Source organism: Manis pentadactyla, chromosome 4, assembly GCF_030020395.1.
Source record: "Manis pentadactyla isolate mManPen7 chromosome 4, mManPen7.hap1, whole genome shotgun sequence".
Taxonomy (NCBI): domain Eukaryota; kingdom Metazoa; phylum Chordata; class Mammalia; order Pholidota; family Manidae; genus Manis; species Manis pentadactyla.
The window spans coordinates 20,301,663-20,317,881 of record NC_080022.1 but is presented as its reverse complement, the minus strand read 5'-3'; the positions used below and the strand labels follow the sequence as shown (position 1 = coordinate 20,317,881).

At 58.4% G+C, this 16,219-nt stretch overlaps 2 protein-coding genes across 7 annotated transcripts; both read left to right on the top strand.

Annotated features, from left to right (window-relative positions):
- Positions 1–201: 201 nt before the first annotated feature.
- FCN3 (ficolin 3) lies at positions 202–4,705 on the top strand. Its single transcript, XM_057501973.1, is given in 10 exon segments — positions 202–358; positions 650–745; positions 1,098–1,142; positions 1,385–1,466; positions 1,519–1,531; positions 1,645–1,748; positions 2,786–2,967; positions 3,027–3,129; positions 3,847–4,100; positions 4,103–4,705. Coding segments are annotated over 10 exon segments (1,122 nt in total). The 5' UTR covers positions 202–264; the 3' UTR covers positions 4,252–4,705.
- A 176-nt stretch (positions 4,706–4,881) lies between these two features.
- On the top strand, positions 4,882–16,110 carry MAP3K6 (mitogen-activated protein kinase kinase kinase 6). 6 transcript variants are annotated; one of them, XM_036914902.2, is made up of 29 exons: positions 4,884–5,557; positions 6,851–6,990; positions 7,080–7,103; positions 7,377–7,567; positions 7,682–7,850; positions 8,242–8,348; positions 8,768–8,938; positions 9,031–9,143; positions 9,520–9,679; positions 9,782–9,944; positions 10,020–10,127; positions 10,241–10,290; positions 10,370–10,465; positions 10,608–10,695; positions 10,775–10,908; positions 11,272–11,399; positions 11,648–11,784; positions 12,126–12,231; positions 12,702–12,859; positions 12,961–13,153; positions 13,260–13,398; positions 13,699–13,858; positions 13,994–14,170; positions 14,351–14,456; positions 14,701–14,869; positions 14,951–15,063; positions 15,155–15,228; positions 15,511–15,587; positions 15,800–16,110. In XM_036914902.2, the coding sequence occupies exons 1-29, from the start codon at positions 5,215–5,217 to the stop codon at positions 15,888–15,890; spliced, it is 3,885 nt and encodes a 1,294-aa protein (XP_036770797.2). In that variant the 5' UTR covers positions 4,884–5,214; the 3' UTR covers positions 15,891–16,110. The 6 variants fall into 6 exon arrangements, 5 of the variants coding, with proteins under 5 accessions (XP_036770796.2, XP_057355868.1, XP_036770797.2 ...); XR_005030709.2 differs by having other exon boundaries at positions 4,882–5,557; positions 15,155–15,587; positions 15,800–15,907; XM_057499886.1 differs by lacking the exon at positions 7,080–7,103.
- Positions 16,111–16,219: the final 109 nt, after the last annotated feature.

The following is a 16,219-nucleotide window of genomic DNA, read 5'->3' as shown; positions in this document are numbered from 1 at the left end:
GCCTGCCTTGCTGTCTCTCTCAAAGCCTTTGCTCACAGTTTCCCCTGCCCTGCCCACCCTCCACTGGCCTCTCCACCCGGAACTTAAGTGCTGGCAGGGGTAATGCCATTCTCTCCAGGGCTGAGGAAGGCCATGCCCCAAAGCCTGCTGCCTCTAGCCCGAGTGGGGTTTCCTGGGGAGGGACAATAGGAGGAAGTCTTGCTTCATGTCCTCCTATCAGCCTGGCCCCCTTATAAACTAGCATCCTTCCTCAGAGGCACCAGCATGATGGGCCTACTGTGGACCCCACTCTCCCTTTTGTCTTTCTTGCTTGGGGAGCCTGCCTGCTGGAGGACCCAGGACCACCCCAGCTGCCCAGGTATTGGCCCAGGGTGCCCTTTCCAACCCACCCTCATTTCCTCCCTGGGGGTCCTTCTCCCACCCAGGCTCACTAGCCCCAAGGAGTAGGGGGGTAGTTTGATAGTCTGGGCTCTGCACATAAATGTATGCAAATAAATGCAAATGGTGTGAAACCTTGCCAACTCCAGAGGCAAGCGTCCTGACAGCTAGAATCCGAGAGATGGAAAGAGAAATGCAGAGGGGTCTTAGAGAGACACATCCACTTTCCCATGCTCGGCCTGTACCCACCCAGCCCTGTGTCTCCTTGCAGAACCCAGGAAACTGGAAGCCAGCAAAGCCATTCTCTTGCCCAGTTGTCCTGGAGCCCCAGGAAGTCCCAGGGAGAAAGGAACTCCAGGTCCTCAAGGTGAGATGCTGGGGAGCAGGCAGGGACCTGGGGTAAGCTGGGAGGGTCGGGGATGCAGCTAGTACTGTCTGTGCTGAGATGACAAAGGGGCAGCCTACTTTGTCTACTGGAGACAGTGTGCTGGACTCCATGTTGGGGCTCAGCATCCTGAGATTAACCGCTAGGCAGGTGGTACCAGCCACATTCTGATGAAGGGGAAAGGGAGGCTCAGAGAGGGTAAGTCATTTGCCCACAATCACAGAACTAGTAAAGGGTGCAGCTGGGATTTGACTTCTGGCTCCCAAGCCCTCATTGCTTTTTGGCCCTGGGCATGGGGGTGGGACTTAAGTCATCTTGGCCTCTGGGATTTCAGGGCAACCTGGACCACCAGGCAAGATGTGTCCCAACGGTGAGCCTGGTGAGCGTGTGCGACCAGAGCCTCCTCTCCTTTCTGTGGTTCTGTTCCTGGATGATAAGGGGGGATATCTCTGCTTGGCTGCTGCTCAGCAATTGGTGATGATTATCCTCCCACAGCGAAGGCTGAGAGGAGTGGGGAGGATTAGGGGAAGGGCCCGGGCGTCCTCCCCTCTGGTGGTTCAGAGGCATTGCCTTGGGGGTACTCAGACCTCAGAGTCAGCACCCCGTCTTTCCCTGGGGCAGGTGATCCAGTGAACGTGCCCCAGGGCCGTGAGGGTGAGGCAGCCTTTGCAGGAGCCAGAACTTGGCATCAGATGTTGCTGGGGTATGGGTGGACCACCAGGAGTGGCCCAGCCCTCCAGAGAACCCCTCTTCAGGGGCCCGAAGGAGGTGAGAGGGCTCCCAGGGCCCCACATGTGGCCTGTTCCATTGCCCAGGTTGTGGGGGTCGGGGCATAACTGCAGGCCCCCTCAGTCCATCTCCCCTTCCCCAGGCCCCAGTAGCTGCTGAGCTGGGATGCCACCTTGAAAAGCTGGTACCATCTGTGTCTACTAGAGGGCAGAGTTCTCCCAGTCTTTTGTGACATGGGCGCCACAGAGGGCAGCTGGCTGGTGAGTTGGAGGTGGAAGGACTCCAGGACCAGGCCTAGTGGGCACTTCTTCCTCTTGGCCTCTAGGGGAGAGCCAGAGCCCGCTGGAGCTAAGGCATTCCTCAGAGTAATTGAAAAATGTGCGCTGAGCTCCCAGAGGGCGGGAAGGAGGAGATGCCATTTGCAAGGGCCTTGAAGGCTGTGTAGAAGTTCTCTAGCTAGATGAGGTACTGAAATGCTTCCCAGGTAGAGGGAAACACACACTTGGGAAGGCAGGAGAGTACAAGAGGTTTGGGGAGACTGTGTGAAAGAGCTGAGATGGGGTATGAGTGGTCAGCTGGTCTACTGGTGTGGGTCAAGCATGGACTAAGGGCCTCGGCAAAGGCCAGTTTACGGAGGGCACTGGATGACTGACCAAGGAGCATGGAGGGCAATGGGGAGCTATGGAGGAGTTTTCAGCAGGGGAGGGACCAGGTCAGCCTTAGGTTTTAAGAAGACTTCAGCCTATGCTGTGGAGATACATTGCAGTGGGGGCCGAGAGTGCAGGCAGGGACACAGTTAGGAGGACGGAGGGTCCAGGCAAGAGGAGTCAGTGGGCAGTGACAGCATTTAAACAGAGGCACATAGACTGAAAGATATTTAGGAAGGAAAACTCCACAGGGCCTGGGGACTACTTGGCTTTGAAGGAGGAAGTAGTGGTGGTGGGGAGAGGGGGGACATCAGGGTAAGGCCAGGAATTCAGCTTGGGCCCAGGAGGTGACCTCTCTGCTCTAATATCTGAGTTCTCATAGTAAATTGAAGTCAGGGATGATGTTTCTATCATTTCAGTCTCCCCAGGGCTTTTGAGGCCTTGGTGTGAAGTTGAGTTTCAGTAAAAGTTAATAAGGGAATGTAGAGTTCATCAGTAAATTCATAGGCAAAGCTCACTTGGACTCACACTTTATCAACAAACACCCAGTTCAAAGAGGAGGCAATTATCTGCTCACCCCTCCCAGGACACCCCTGCTGAGCTGCCACTGCCCTGGCTTCTAGTCATCCCAGGCCCAGGAGTAAAGGCTGGTGTTCTAAAGGCGACGAGATGGTTCCATGGGCTTCTCCCACTCTTGGCCCTCCTACAAATCAGGTTTTAGGAGCCAGGAGTCCATATTCTGGCTAGGGAATAAGAATTTGCCCGGTTTACTTGCCAGGGTAAGTTCCCAGAAGGCTCCAGGAAGTCTGAGGGGCATTCCTCTGGCATTCTGAGTCTCCACCCTGGGATCTGAGGATTTCTTCATCCCTGCTTCCCCTTTTCCCCAGATAACGGGGACCTGCAGGTGGAGCTGCTGGACTTTAAAAGTAACCACACCTTTGCCCACTGTGAGATCTTCTGCCTCCTTGAGAAGCAGATTACTAACAGCTAGTGCTGGGCAAGTGCTCAGAGGGCACTACAGGTGAGCAAGCTTAAGGTGGGGCCCGGGAGCAGGGGAAGAATGTGAAGGAGGCCAAATTCTTTCCCAGAATCATCGGGGCCTCTATGAATGAGCCAGGGCAACTCCTTCCCGTCTATGGGCCTCAGTGTCTTCATCTGAGAATAGCCATCCTGAGACAGGATGGTACAGGACTGAAGTTGGGCTCTGGAGGCAAACAGTCCTGAGTTTAAATACAGCTCTGTCATTTACTACCTGCGCAACCTTGGGCTTCCTCCCCCGTAAAATGGATGAGGAGGCAGAGAGACAGAGAGCCATCTGAGGCTCTGTTGAGTGTTAGCATTATATGCTTTGGAAGAAGAACCAAGGAAGGCTTTTTTTCAGAGAAACGGCAACTATTAAGGAGACTTGAAAGGGGGAAGTGGTTATGAGGAGGTGCCTCAGGGAGCCCCCTTTCCTGCCCAGGCACCAGAGCAGTCCCTCCTGGCTCTCCCTGGCAGTATTGCTCAGGCTGCTGATGGGAGATGGGAGGAGACAAAAGAGAGCCAGGGGATTCTGGGGGCGGGGGAAAGGCAGGGGGAGCAGCTAGTGGCTTTGCATCCACAGTCTTGAGTTCAAGTCACAGGACCCCTGTGACTACCTGAGTGACTGACCTTGGGCAAACACCCCTGCTCCTTGGCCCAGTTCTTTTCTCATGGGCCCTGATAACGTCCACCTCACAGTTGCTCTGAGGCTCCTGTGAGATCACCTCTCAAGGGTGCCAGGCGTGATGCTGGGCACCAAGGCTTCTCCCGCCCCTCCTGGCCAGGGGATTCACTGAGGTTCCACAGTGGTAAGCTCTTTATCACCTATGACGCTGACCATGGCATGAGCCAGAGCAACTGCAAGGTGACTGTCCACGATGCCTGGTGGTGCAGATCCTGCTCTCAATCCAGTCTCAACAGGCACTAAGCTATGTCCAAGGCCATACCCACAGCTATGGAATCGACTGGGCTTCAGGTCATGGTGGGAAGTGCCATTACAGCAGGGTTAGCATGATGCTTCAATCGGGCACTCTGGAAGCCAGCACCCTTATCTGTCCTGTACAGCTTCCGGACCTTCAGCTACCCTCCTGATTGCTAACTGTCTCAGCTCTTCTGTCCACATTTAAAAATTAACACCATTTTAACCCTTTCCTGGCTTGCAGGACTCTTCCAGGTCCTGGGGAAATCTCAAGGCAGAGCAGGAACACAGGTTTAGCTCCATTCAAGGAACCCACCCTCCTGACTGGGAGCAGCCCCCTGGCAAACGGGCTCTGATGCCAAGTCCCAGGCTCCTGGCAGGCCCAGGAGAAGGCTTTCCAGTTGCAGTCCCTCCCTGCCTGCACAGTAGGGCCCTGGAGGACACTCACCCTTCACGGGTTCTGCACATCCTGTTGTTTCTAGAGGTCCATTCATTCAACAGATACCTGCAGAGCAGGGCCTACGATTCGCACCTCTTTCCTAACCCTAGCCTGGGCACACATCTTATGAGTGCTTGCTGTGAGCAGTCCACAGCGGTTGGCGTACACAGGGGCCACAGGGGCACAGGCTGTTCCGGAAGCGGCCAGTCTTAGCGGTTCTGGCGGGAGAGAAGGGAGGGGAGAGGCCGAGCCCCGGGCCGCTAGGGAGCGGTGCTGCCCCAGGGCCGAGGGAGGAGCTTTCCTAGTCTGCTGGGAAAGGGCTGGCCTCAACCTACATGCGTGGGTAGGAGCAAACTAGCCGGGAGCTCTCCTGCGGAGTCCGGGTGGCGGACACGGCCGGACCGAGTCCCGGGATCTCCCACGTAACTCTGAGCCACGGGTCACTGGATGCCCCAGATTCCTGGGACCTAACCCGTGATTTAAGATCCTCTGGGCCTTGCAAGTCAGAGTCTGGATTTAACCCTGGACACCAATTACCGGAACGGGACCTCCGGCCGGACTCCGGATCTCTAGATCCCACAGGAGATTCCCGATACCGACCAGATTCCAGATCCTGAGATCCCTGGATCCGTCGCCCCTGGCTCCTGCACCTCCCTGTGTGCCCAGAGCCGAGCGCCCGACACCCGAGCGCCCCCACATGGCGGGGCCGTGCCCGGGGTCCGGAACCCTGGAGCGCGCGGGCAGCTTCTGGCAGGACCCGCTGGCTGAGGCGCTGAGCCAGGGCCGGCCGCTCGCGGCTCCCCCGGGCCGTGGCTGTGCGCGAAGCCGACCGCTCAGCGTGGTCTACGTGCTGACCCGGGAGCCGCAGGCCGGGGTGGAGCCCGAGGCTGGAGCCGAGGTGGAGCCGCTGCCCCTACGCTGCCTGCGCGAGGCGTGCGCGCAGCTCCCCGGGCCGCGGCCACGGCCGCAGCTGCGCACCCTGCCCTTCGGGAAGCTGGCTCTGGGAGACACCGCGGCGCTCGATTCTTTCTATAACGCGGGTGAGCGCGCGCCCGGGGTGGGGTCAGGAGCGGGGCGGGACTTAGGGTCTTGGGAGGGGACTGGGGCGTGGCTCGGCGACTCCAGGGAGACCCCGAGATGTGTGCGGGGTCTGGGGAACAGTAGGTGAGCTGAAGCTCAGGAGTTCGAGGCGAGGTCGGATAAAAGTGGAATTTAGGGGATCTGGAGCGCGGCCGGGCTTGGGTTGGGACTCAGCGGATCCAGGCCCGCCTCCGGGTTTCACGTTGTAGCTTAAGCACTCTGGAGTCGGCTCAGTGCCTAGGGAGCGGGGCTGGGACTCGGGCGAGGCTGCGAGCGGGGCAGAATGTGGAATCCCAAGAGCGGGTTGGAGAGCTCAGCCTCAGGATGATCTTGCGCGGAGCTCAGGAGGGCTGATCCTGGGAGGCGGAACTTGGACTCGGGAAGGGAGCCGTACTTGGAGGGCTGGAGTTCAGGGGCCCTAGCACACCACTTCGGAGGATCGGCCAACAGAAGCAGAGAAAGAAGCGAAGGAACTTTACAGCACCCATTCCGGGTGAGGGAGCTTGGGTTCTGCGGCCCCAGTAGCTGCGAAAGAGTGGGCGGGGCTAGAGGCGGGGCAGGGTCGTCCAGGGGCGCGTCTAGAAGGCGGCTATTTCCGAGCGGGCCACCCCTCCATCCCGCCCACCCCGACGCCCCTCCCCCAACACTTATTTGTTCATCCCGAGAGTGCAGTGCGGGACCAGTGCTTGTCGGATGACGGTAAAATCGCAGCCTAAAAATGAAGGCTGACTCTACCTCGAGGGCATAAAGACATACACACAGTCACAGGCTCAGAAATCGCATGTATCTTGACTCACACAGGCCCTCGCAGACTCACCCAGAGATAGACGCAGACAGGCACAGACCTGTCTACACACACTGCTGGTGCTGGCCCCTTTCAAAGGACTGAGTTGAGAAAATCCAGGAACGGGGACTTCTGCGTGTGCACAACTCCTGCCTCTTAAGTAGTTCAGAATAAGCTCTGGGTGGGGAAGGCAGGATGCACAACTCCCCTTTCTCCATGCTCACAGGCTCTGAACAGGTGGATGAGAGTCTTAGGCCCTTGAGGTCAGCTCTTTACCTGCACACCACAGATTATCAGTTCTGTGTAACAGCCAGAGGGACCCTAAAAGGGGGAAACTCGGGCCCAGAGCCAAATTGAAGCCTGTTGAATTCACATGGGAGGCAGGTCAGTCCAGGATGGGCCCCCAGGCTCCTTCCCTGCCGAGGTGGGCTTCATGAAGGGCTCAGGGCCTCCACCTGTGTGCCTGCAGATGTGGTGGTGCTGGAGGTGAGCAGCTCCCTAGCACAGCCCTCCCTGTTCTACCACCTTGGTGTGCGTGAGAGCTTCAGCATGACCAACAACGTGCTGCTCTGCTCCCAGGCTGACCTCCCTGACCTGCAGGCCCTGCGGGTAAGTGACCAGGTGGCTGGTGGGGACAGGCACAGGGCTGGAATGGGGCCTACGCAGAACACCAGTATCTGACTGTCTGTCCCCTGCAGGAGGATGTTTTCCAGAAGAACTCCGTGAGCAGAATCCATTCCTCACTCCAGTGTGCCTTTTGACCTCCACTATGATCTCTGACCTCCACTACCTTTCCTGTGCTCTGCAGACCCTCTGGCCTCCTTAATGCCCCCTGACATCTATGTGACCCTCTGTTCCTTATTACCTCCCGTCTGCAGTGGTCCCTTCCCAGCTATTCCAATCCCCACTGGTGCTGACCTCTGACCCCCTCACTGCCCCTCTCTAATCTGGTGCTGACCTCTGACCTCCACTGATTTCTGCCTCCTTCCCACCAGGATTGCGCTGGCAGCTACACATTGATCCCCTATGTGGTGACAGCCACTGGTCGGGTGCTGTGTGGTGACGCAGGCCTCCTGAAGGGCCTGGCTGATGGGCTAGTACAGGCCAGGGCAGGCACAGAGGCTCTGCTCACACCCCTGGTAGGCCGGCTTGCCCGCCTGCTGGAGGCCACGCCTACGGACTCTTGGTAATGGGGGCCAGCAGAGAGGGTGCATCAGGAGGAGGCTGGTGAGGGTACAGCTGGGGCTGAGGGACAGGCCCCACCATTCTTTCTCCCTCTCTCTCCTTCCACACAAATTAGTGGCTATTTTCGGGAGACCATTCGGCAGGACATCCGACAGGCACGGGAGAGGTTCAGTGGGCAGCAGCTGCGGCAGGAGCTGGCCCGCCTGCAGCGGAGACTGGACAGCATGGAGCTGCTGAGCTTGGATATCATCATGAACCTGCTGCTCTCCTATCGTGATGTGCAGGTGTGTGGTGCCCAGAGAGGCAGGCAGGCTGGCAATGGCATTCAGTGTTAGACAAACCCGAGTCCAGCTCCAGGCTGTGCCACTCACTCCACTGGTGGCCTTGAGCAAATTATCTGATGTCTCTGAGCCTCAGTTTCCTTGTTTGTAATAGGGGATGATCATGTCACCATCTCTTGGGGCAGTTGGGGAGCTGGGCACACATTGGGTTTTCCATGTAAGGTGTGACGTCTATACTACCTGCCAGGACTAAGGGAGGTGTGCAGAGGATGGTGGATGGGAAGATGGTGTGTCGGGGTGGGAGGGGACCCAAGCTCAAGATTTTCCTCAGGGCCTAGGGGCTGATGGGACTGTCCAGACGCCATGTACCAGTGCATGCTATTCCCTCATGCAGGACTACTCAGCCATCATTGAGCTGGTGGAGACACTGCAGGCCTTGCCCACCTGTGATGTGGCTGAGCAGCACAACGTCTGCTTCCACTACGCATTTGCCCTCAACCGGTGTGTGGCAGAGCAAGGCTCAGGCCATAGCCACATGGGGACATGGGTCTCTGCTGTGTGAGGTCATTGCTGTCTGGGATTTCTGCTGTCAGAGAATTTGCTGACCAGGGTCACACTGATGTCAAATGATCCCATTAGTTCTATTACTGATGCCCGGGTGGAGTGGGGTGGTGGTTCTGCCCTTAGAGTGGCCACAGCTGTCCCAGGTCACTGCTCCTCAGAGTCACTGCAGCTAGTAATCACCTCCATCTGGGATCACCACCTCAAGAAAGGTCAGTGCTGACCTGTGTCACTGTTGCTCGTGGTGCATTACTGTCAGGCTCTTGGAAGGGGCTGTGCAGTTTAGGGTCTGGGGGTTCCTGGACAGAGTGAGGCAGGGCCACTGGGCAGGTCCCCAGCCTACATTCCTCTTCCTCTAGGAGGAACAGGAGGGGGGACCGGGAGAAGGCCCTGGCTGTGCTGCTGCCACTGGTACAGTTTGAGGGCTCAGTGGCACCTGACCTGTACTGCATGTGTGGCCGTGTCTACAAGGACATGTTCTTCAGCTCTGGCTTCCAGGATCCTGGGCACCGGGAGCAGGCCTATTACTGGTAAGGGGCACAGACAAGTGGACATGGGCTGAGGGATGGGGCTGTGGGCATCAGTCCAGCCCTGCTTCTCCCCACCCCTGCCCCCACCCCAGGTATCGCAAAGCTTTTGATACAGAGCCCAGCCTCCACTCGGGCATCAATGCAGCTGTGCTCCTCATTGCCGCTGGGCAGCGCTTTGAGGACTCCGAGGAGCTTCAGCTTATAGGTGAGCCCCATCCTGCACCTCTGTCCCCACACCAACAGGGGATCAGAGGGGTCTGGGAGAGAGGACACTGGACTGGAGCTGGGACTGACCTCATCCCCTTTTGGACCTATTCTTCTTGAAGCCACATGGGGGTCCTCATACCTGTCCTGGGCCCTCACTATCCTTTGGGTCCACAATTGCTTGTAAGCTCACACCTATGTTCCTTACCCACTGAACTCCATATATACTTATTCCCAAACCCTCACCTGTGCCTGAGCGCCTACACCCACCTGAGATCTTGCTTAAGTTTTCACCCATTTCTAGGTTCCTGCCCATGGGAATGTTGTAGCCCAAACTTACCACCACACTCACTTGGGCCCATGCCACTCTCTCCCAGGCATGAAGCTGGGCTGCCTGCTGGCTCGAAAAGGCTGTTTGGAGAAGATGCAATATTACTGGGATGTAGGCTTCTACCTGGGAGCTCAGATCCTTGCCAATGACCTTGCCCAGGTGGCACTGGCTGCAGAGCAGCTGTACAAGCTCAATGCCCCCATTTGGTAGGTGGCCCTTCTGCAGTCTTAGCCTGGCCTGGTCAGTCAGCTCCTGCCCATGTGTTAGCTGGGGCCTGGGCTGAGTTGAGGACAAAGTTGTGCCTGCAGGTACCTGGTGTCTGTGATGGAAACCTTCCTGCTGTACCAGCACTTCAGACCCACACCAGAGACTCTTGGAGGCCCCCTACACCGTGCCCACTTCTGGCTCCATTTCTTGCTACAGTCCTGCCAGCCACTCAAGACGGCCTGTCCCCAAGGGGACCAGTGCTTGGTGAGGCCTGTGCCTGTGTGGGACCCGGGAGGGGCCGGCCCCTTCTGACCCCTCTCCTCCCCCGACCGTCTGCAGGTGCTGGTGCTGGAGATGAACAAGGTGTTGCTGCCGGCAAAGCTCGAGTTTCAGGGTACAGACCCGATGAGCGCAGTGATCCTGAGCCTGCTGGAGCCCGAGACCCAGGTGAGGCCGCCGCTGAGTCCCCCACTCACTGCCGTGCACCCCTTCCCTCCAGCCGCCCCTCATCCCCTCTCCCAGTCCCCAGCACCCACACCAGGCTGCCTTTCTTCCCACAGGACATTCCCTCCGGTTGGACCTTCCCGGTCGCCTCCATCTGCGGCGTCAGGTGAGGGGCGAGCCCTGGCGTCGGCGCGGGCGGCCCTGCGGGCCGGCGGCGCTCACTGGGGCTCTTCATCCCTCCCCAGCGCCTCGAAGCGGGACGGGCGCTGCTGCTTCCTCTACGCGCTTCCCCCGGCTCAGGACGTCCAGCTGTACTTTCCCAGCGTAGGCCACTGCCAGTGGTGCGCGCAGCCTCTCGGGGTCGGGGCACTCAGGCCGGGATGGTGGGGGAGTGAGGGGAGGGGGGACATGTGCCCTGGTGCTCTCGGTATAGGAGGGGACAGTTTCTGTTCCTCTGGTCGGTCTGACCGCTCCTGCCCTTAGGTTCTGCGGCTTGATCCAAGCCTTGGTGACGAATCCGGATTCCACGGCACCCGTGGAGGAGGCAGAGAGAGTAGGGGAGGTGCTGGAGGTAAGGAAGCGGGGCTTGGAGCTTGAGGAGGGGGAAGGTCTGAGGGCCTGTGAACCCCCGTCTCACCCGCCCCCTGCAGTTTGATTACGAATACACCGAGATGGGCGAGCGGCTGGTGCTGGGCAAGGGCACGTACGGGGTGGTGTATGCGGGCCGCGACAGGCACACGCGGGTACGCATCGCCATTAAGGAGATCCCGGAGCGAGACAGCAGGTGCGCTCAACACAGCCGGCAGTGCGGGTGGAGCTCAGGGCTCGCTAGGGCCCAGGTGTGAGGGTCAAGTGGGAGGAACCACGAGTTGAAGGGGTCCCATTTGCTGGGGAAGCGCCGATGCGGGAGTGGTTTGGCTCGTACATGCGAAAGTCCGAGCCGGTGGGTCCAGGCCTGTAGGCAAAACAGCAGGGAATAGGTGGGCGGTCTGCGGTCTGGAGGGGCCCCTGGGCTGGGTGATGAGGTGATGGTTGGAGTGGGGCTTGTGGGCGGGGCAGACCCTGGGGGCGTGGCTTGGCTGGTGCTGGAGTTGGGTGAGCATCTCTGCCCCAAACTGGCCTGTTTGTTGCTGCTTACCTGCCCCAGGTTCTCTCAACCCCTCCATGAAGAGATTGCTCTGCACAAACGCCTGCGCCACAAGAACATCGTGCGCTATCTGGGCTCAGCCAGCCAGGGCGGCTACCTCAAGATCTTCATGGAGGAAGTGCCTGGAGGTACCTGCCTTCCCTGTGTGGGAATGGAATGGAGGTGTGGGGCATGGGGAAGGAGCCAGGCATGGGTGGAGAACCCTCAGGGAAAATGAACCCTATAGTATGTGAGTGGTGTAGCCCAGAATTAGCTGACGCAATGCAGTTGGGTTATGGAGTCTGGGCTATGGCATGGGTGTGCCAGGGCCTTCAGCAGAGAGCTGTGGGCTGGAGTAAGTAGGTGCCAATGAGGACCTTGGACTGCATTTGCCCAGGCAGCCTGTCCTCCTTGCTGCGGACAGTGTGGGGACCCTTGCAGGACAACGAGAGCACCATCAGTTTCTACACCCGCCAGATCCTGCAGGGACTCAGCTACCTGCATGACAACCACATTGTGCATCGAGACATCAAAGTAAGCCCTGTAGCTGGCCTACCCTAGCTTGCTGGGGGTGGGGTGGGTGTTAGATAGGGCCTCAGATGGAGGCTGACAGTTTAGACTAAGTGGGCAGACCCTTTGCAAAGGGTGAGGAATTCATCAAAGAGGTTCCCTAGAGAAGGAGAGAAGTTGAGATCTGAAGCCAAATAGGTTCTAGTTCCCTGAGGGGCATAAGTGGAGTGGCAGGGTGAAGAGGTTGATATAAGAGGCAGGGTCAGGCTAGGATTCCCAAGAGACAGGATCCTAGGAGAAGGTCCATTTGGGGGTCTCAGGAGTCAAGCCTGATGTCCACTGAGCACAATGTCCACTCTACTCAGGGGGACAATGTGCTGATCAACACCTTCAGCGGACTGCTAAAGATTTCTGACTTCGGCACCTCCAAGCGGCTGGCAGGCATCACACCCTGCACCGAGACCTTCACAGGTAATGGGGTGTGGGGTGGTGAGTGGGGCAGAACTCTTGGGACCTTTCAGGGACTGTTGTCTTTTCTAGGAAAGGCACTAAGAGTCCTAATGGGGGCTGGAGCCCAGGGCAGGTAGGTGAGCAGGGGTGAGGTGATGGAATCTAGAATTGGAGCTTAGATAGCTGTTGATATTGAGTTTAGTGTCTGAAATGGAGCCCAGAAGTGTTGATGCTGCCAGAGTGAGTGACAGAGTTCAGAGTGGAGGATATATGATGGAACCTACTGTGGGTGATGGAGTCCATGAATGTGATGGAGCCTGGGATGGGTGAAGAAAGTCAGGATAGATGTTTGACGGCCAGGATAGGTGATGGGAACTGTTCTGGATAATAGAATTCAGGGTGGGTGCTGGTGGCCAGAGGATGATCAAGCCGCCTGCTACCAGGCAGTAATAAAGCCTAGACAAACATTATTGCTACTGCTCCTGTCCTAGGGACCCTACAGTATATGGCTCCAGAAATCATTGACCAGGGCCCACGAGGTTATGGGAAAGCAGCTGACATCTGGTCATTGGGCTGCACTGTAATTGAGATGGCCACAGGTCGCCCACCCTTCCATGAGCTAGGGAGCCCACAGGCTGCAATGTTTCAGGTAAGACCTCTCAGAGCCTGACTCATGATGTGGGGTGGGGACAGGTGGCCTTAAACACCTCTAAACTTGACCCTTGTTTACCTTCCCTGTCCACCTCCCAGGTGGGCATGTACAAGGTGCATCCGCCAATGCCCAATTCTCTGTCAGCAGAGGCCCAAGCCTTCCTCCTCCGAACTTTTGAGCCAAACCCCCGTGTCCGAGCCAGTGCTCAAGCACTGCTGGGAGACCCCTTCCTTCAGCCTGGGAAGAAGAGCCGCAGTCCCGGCTCCCCCCAACATGCCCTGCGGCCCTCAGGTACAGGCGGGTGGCGGGAGTGAGTCCCTTGAGGTGAGGACAGAGGAGCTGTTGGAGGTAAGAGGGCTGAGGGGGACCCAGGCTGACAGCCTCATTCCCCCCTCAGATGCCCCTTCAGCGAGCCCTACTCCTTCAGCTGACTCCACCACCCAGTCCCAGACATTCCCACGTCCTCAGGCAACCCCTCAGCACCCACCCAGTCCCCCGAAGCGCTGCCTCAGTTATGGGGACACCAGCCAACTCCGGTGAGAGCCCAGGGTCCTGGAGTGGGGTCACTTCATCTGTTTTATGCTTGTAGTTGCTCCATAAAAAGCCCTCCTAGGGCACATAGGCACCTCGACCACTTGCAAGGATAGCATTTGGTGCCCACCTCCCAGATGCTCTTACTTGTATTTATTGTGCCTCCTCAGTGTCAGGTTTATCAACTTAACCCCCAAGAGGTAAGCATAAAAGTAAAAGGTGCAGCCAGGATTCAAACCCTAGGACCGAGGTGGGTGGACGGTGTAGCTACCCACCCTCCATTTGCCCTTCACTATCGCACCCAGGGTGCCTGAGGAGCCCGGGGCCGAGGACTCCGCGTGCCCCGAGGAGAGTTCGGGAATGAGCCTGCTGCACCAAGAGAGCAAGCGCCGGGCCATGCTGGCGGCTGTACTGGAGCAGGAGCTGCCCACTCTGGCGGAGCAGCTGTGCCTGGAGCGGGACCAGGTGGGCGGCCCGCCCCAGCGCCCCCTGGTGGTCGCGCACGGACAGAAATCTTCCCGACGCCCTCCTTCCATCTCCCTCAGCCGCTGCCCCGCGTCTCTCTCGGCTCAGATGGGAATCAGCCCTCTTCCTTTTCAGGATCCCCGGCTGGGCAGGAATCACGTGGAAGAGCTACTGCGCTGCCTTGGGGCGCATATCCACACTCCCAACCGCCGGCGGCTGGCCCAGGAGCTGCGCGCGCTCCAAGGGCAGCTTCAGGCCCAGGGCATTGGGCCCGCGCTTCTGCACGCACCGCTCTTCGCCTTCCCAGACGTGGTGAGGAGGGAGCGTTCTCGCAGTCAGGGCTGCCCACACAGGCAGCGAGCTCCCTGTGCCTGGGACTGTGCGAGGACTTGATGTTACAGGATTCTGTGTCTTCCCTGTGAAGATAAAGCCATTGGCAAGGGGACATCCGCCCAGTGCCAACTTCCCAGGCCCTCCTCCCTCCCTCTCCAGGTGAAACAGATCCTCCGCAGGCGCCAGATCCGTCCACACTGGATGTTCGTGCTGGACTCGCTGCTCAGCCGCGCTGTACGGGCAGCCCTGGCGGTGCTGGGCCCAGGTAGGCGGCAGAGTGGAGCCGGCCTGCAGGCGAGGGTGGCACACTTGGGCGGGTGAGGAACACGAAAGGAGCCGGTAGCGGGGGTGGTCAGTAGGGGCCAGGCTCCACGGGTGGGCGGGGCAAACGGACTCTACCAGACTGGCACTGCATGGTCTGTGCCCAGAGCCCCGCACCCTCTGCCAATGTCTGGGGGTCTCAGATGTGTGACTCACCCTACCTGAGCTTGCCCCACTCGTATTGGCAGAGGTGAAGGACGCAGTCCCACCGAAGTCAAAGGAGGCCAGTAAAGAAGAGGAGTCCCAGCTAAAGCAGCAGGAGACCTCAGTGCATCTGAGCCGGCTTCCTGGGGAACCAGAGCAGGAACCCACACCTCTGGTAGTGCAATTGGGCCTTTTGAGAGCAGAGACTGACAGGTAAAGCACCCGGGACTGGCCTCTGCTGGAGCTTCACCCCCACTGCACTCACAAGGCCACTCCATTCTACGACTCCGACAGGCTTCGACGCGTCCTGGCTGAGAAGGAACGGGAGTGCCAGGCCCTGGTGCAACAAGCTCTACAGCGGGTGAATGGGGAGGCCAGAACCTGTGTCCTAGCCTCAGCACCCCCATGTGAGTGGACCTGGCTAGAGAGCGCCAATGGCGGGTGTGCGGCAGCTTCTGGCAGGGCCCTCCCAGGGCTCACCAGCTGACTTCTTGACAGCTGCTCTCACAGTGGACCAGGGCCTGGTGCTGTGGCTACAGGAACTGAACGTGGATTCAGGCACCATCCAGACGGTGAGGGGGAGAGAACTTGACTCCCACCAACCAAAGACCCCTCCTCTGCCTATCTTTCAGCTCTTTTCACTTTCTCCTCTGATACAGAGAATTTCAGTACTGGAAGAGCACTTAGTATCCCCCGCCTATCACGCAGATGAGAAAACTAAGGCCCAGAAAAGGGTGCGATCTGCCCTAGCACGTCGGTAGTAGAACAGAGCTAGTACCTGCGTCTCTGGACACATCTTTCTCTTGACTTTTTTCTCTCACTGTTACTGCATATGGGTCTTTGTCCATAACCAGCTGCTGAATCACAGCTTCACCCTCTATGCACTGTTGACATGTGCCACTCGAGAGGACCTCATCTACACCCGAATCAGGTATGTCCTGGGCCCTCCAGCGATGCCCCATGAATGTGGCCTCATGCTGGCCAGATGCTGACACCCAGCTACAGGCCTGCCTTGGTTCCTCCCTGGAAACTACAGGGACATCAGGGTCCCCTGGGGACAGAGGGGGCATCAGCAGATAGTGGGTGCCAGAGAGAGCCCAAGGCTGCCTTCTGGGCAAGCCACATTGAGCCTGCCACCCCCAGGGGAGGGATGGTATGCCGCATCTGGAGAGCCATCTTGACAGAGCGAGCAGGATCCACACCAGTCACCCCTGACCCTCACAAGGCTGAATGAGGGCATCAGAAGGCCAGACCCAAGGATGGATGAATGGAGAAGACACAGAAGCTTCTGACACATCTGTCCCAGGACCCAGGGGCAGCAGCAGGAGGCCAGAGAGTGGGAGGGGAGGCAGGGTAGGGCCCAGGCCTAGTCCCAGGGGGGGAATCAACCATAGAGATGCCCTAAGCACACCAAGTACCATCAGGCAAAGACTAATAAACAGAACACTTTTGTACCTTTGTGCCTTGGTAACTTCTGAGGTAGGGGGATCCTGAGGCCAGCTCCCTAAGGTCTTTAGGACTGAGGAGTCTAAAAATCCCTCCACCCTGCCCCCCTCACTCCTC

Bases quoted from the DNA above. Each gene is read 5' to 3' on its own strand.
- MAP3K6 (XM_036914901.2), top strand. From the start codon at position 5,215: ATGGCGGGGCCGTGCCCGGGGTCCGGAACCCTGGAGCGCGCGGGCAGC. The intron at 7,568-7,681 runs GTAATGGGGGCC...CACACAAATTAG, and splicing joins GCCACGCCTACGGACTCTTG to TGGCTATTTTCGGGAGACCA. The intron at 10,128-10,240 runs GTGAGGCCGCCG...TTCTTCCCACAG, and splicing joins TGCTGGAGCCCGAGACCCAG to GACATTCCCTCCGGTTGGAC.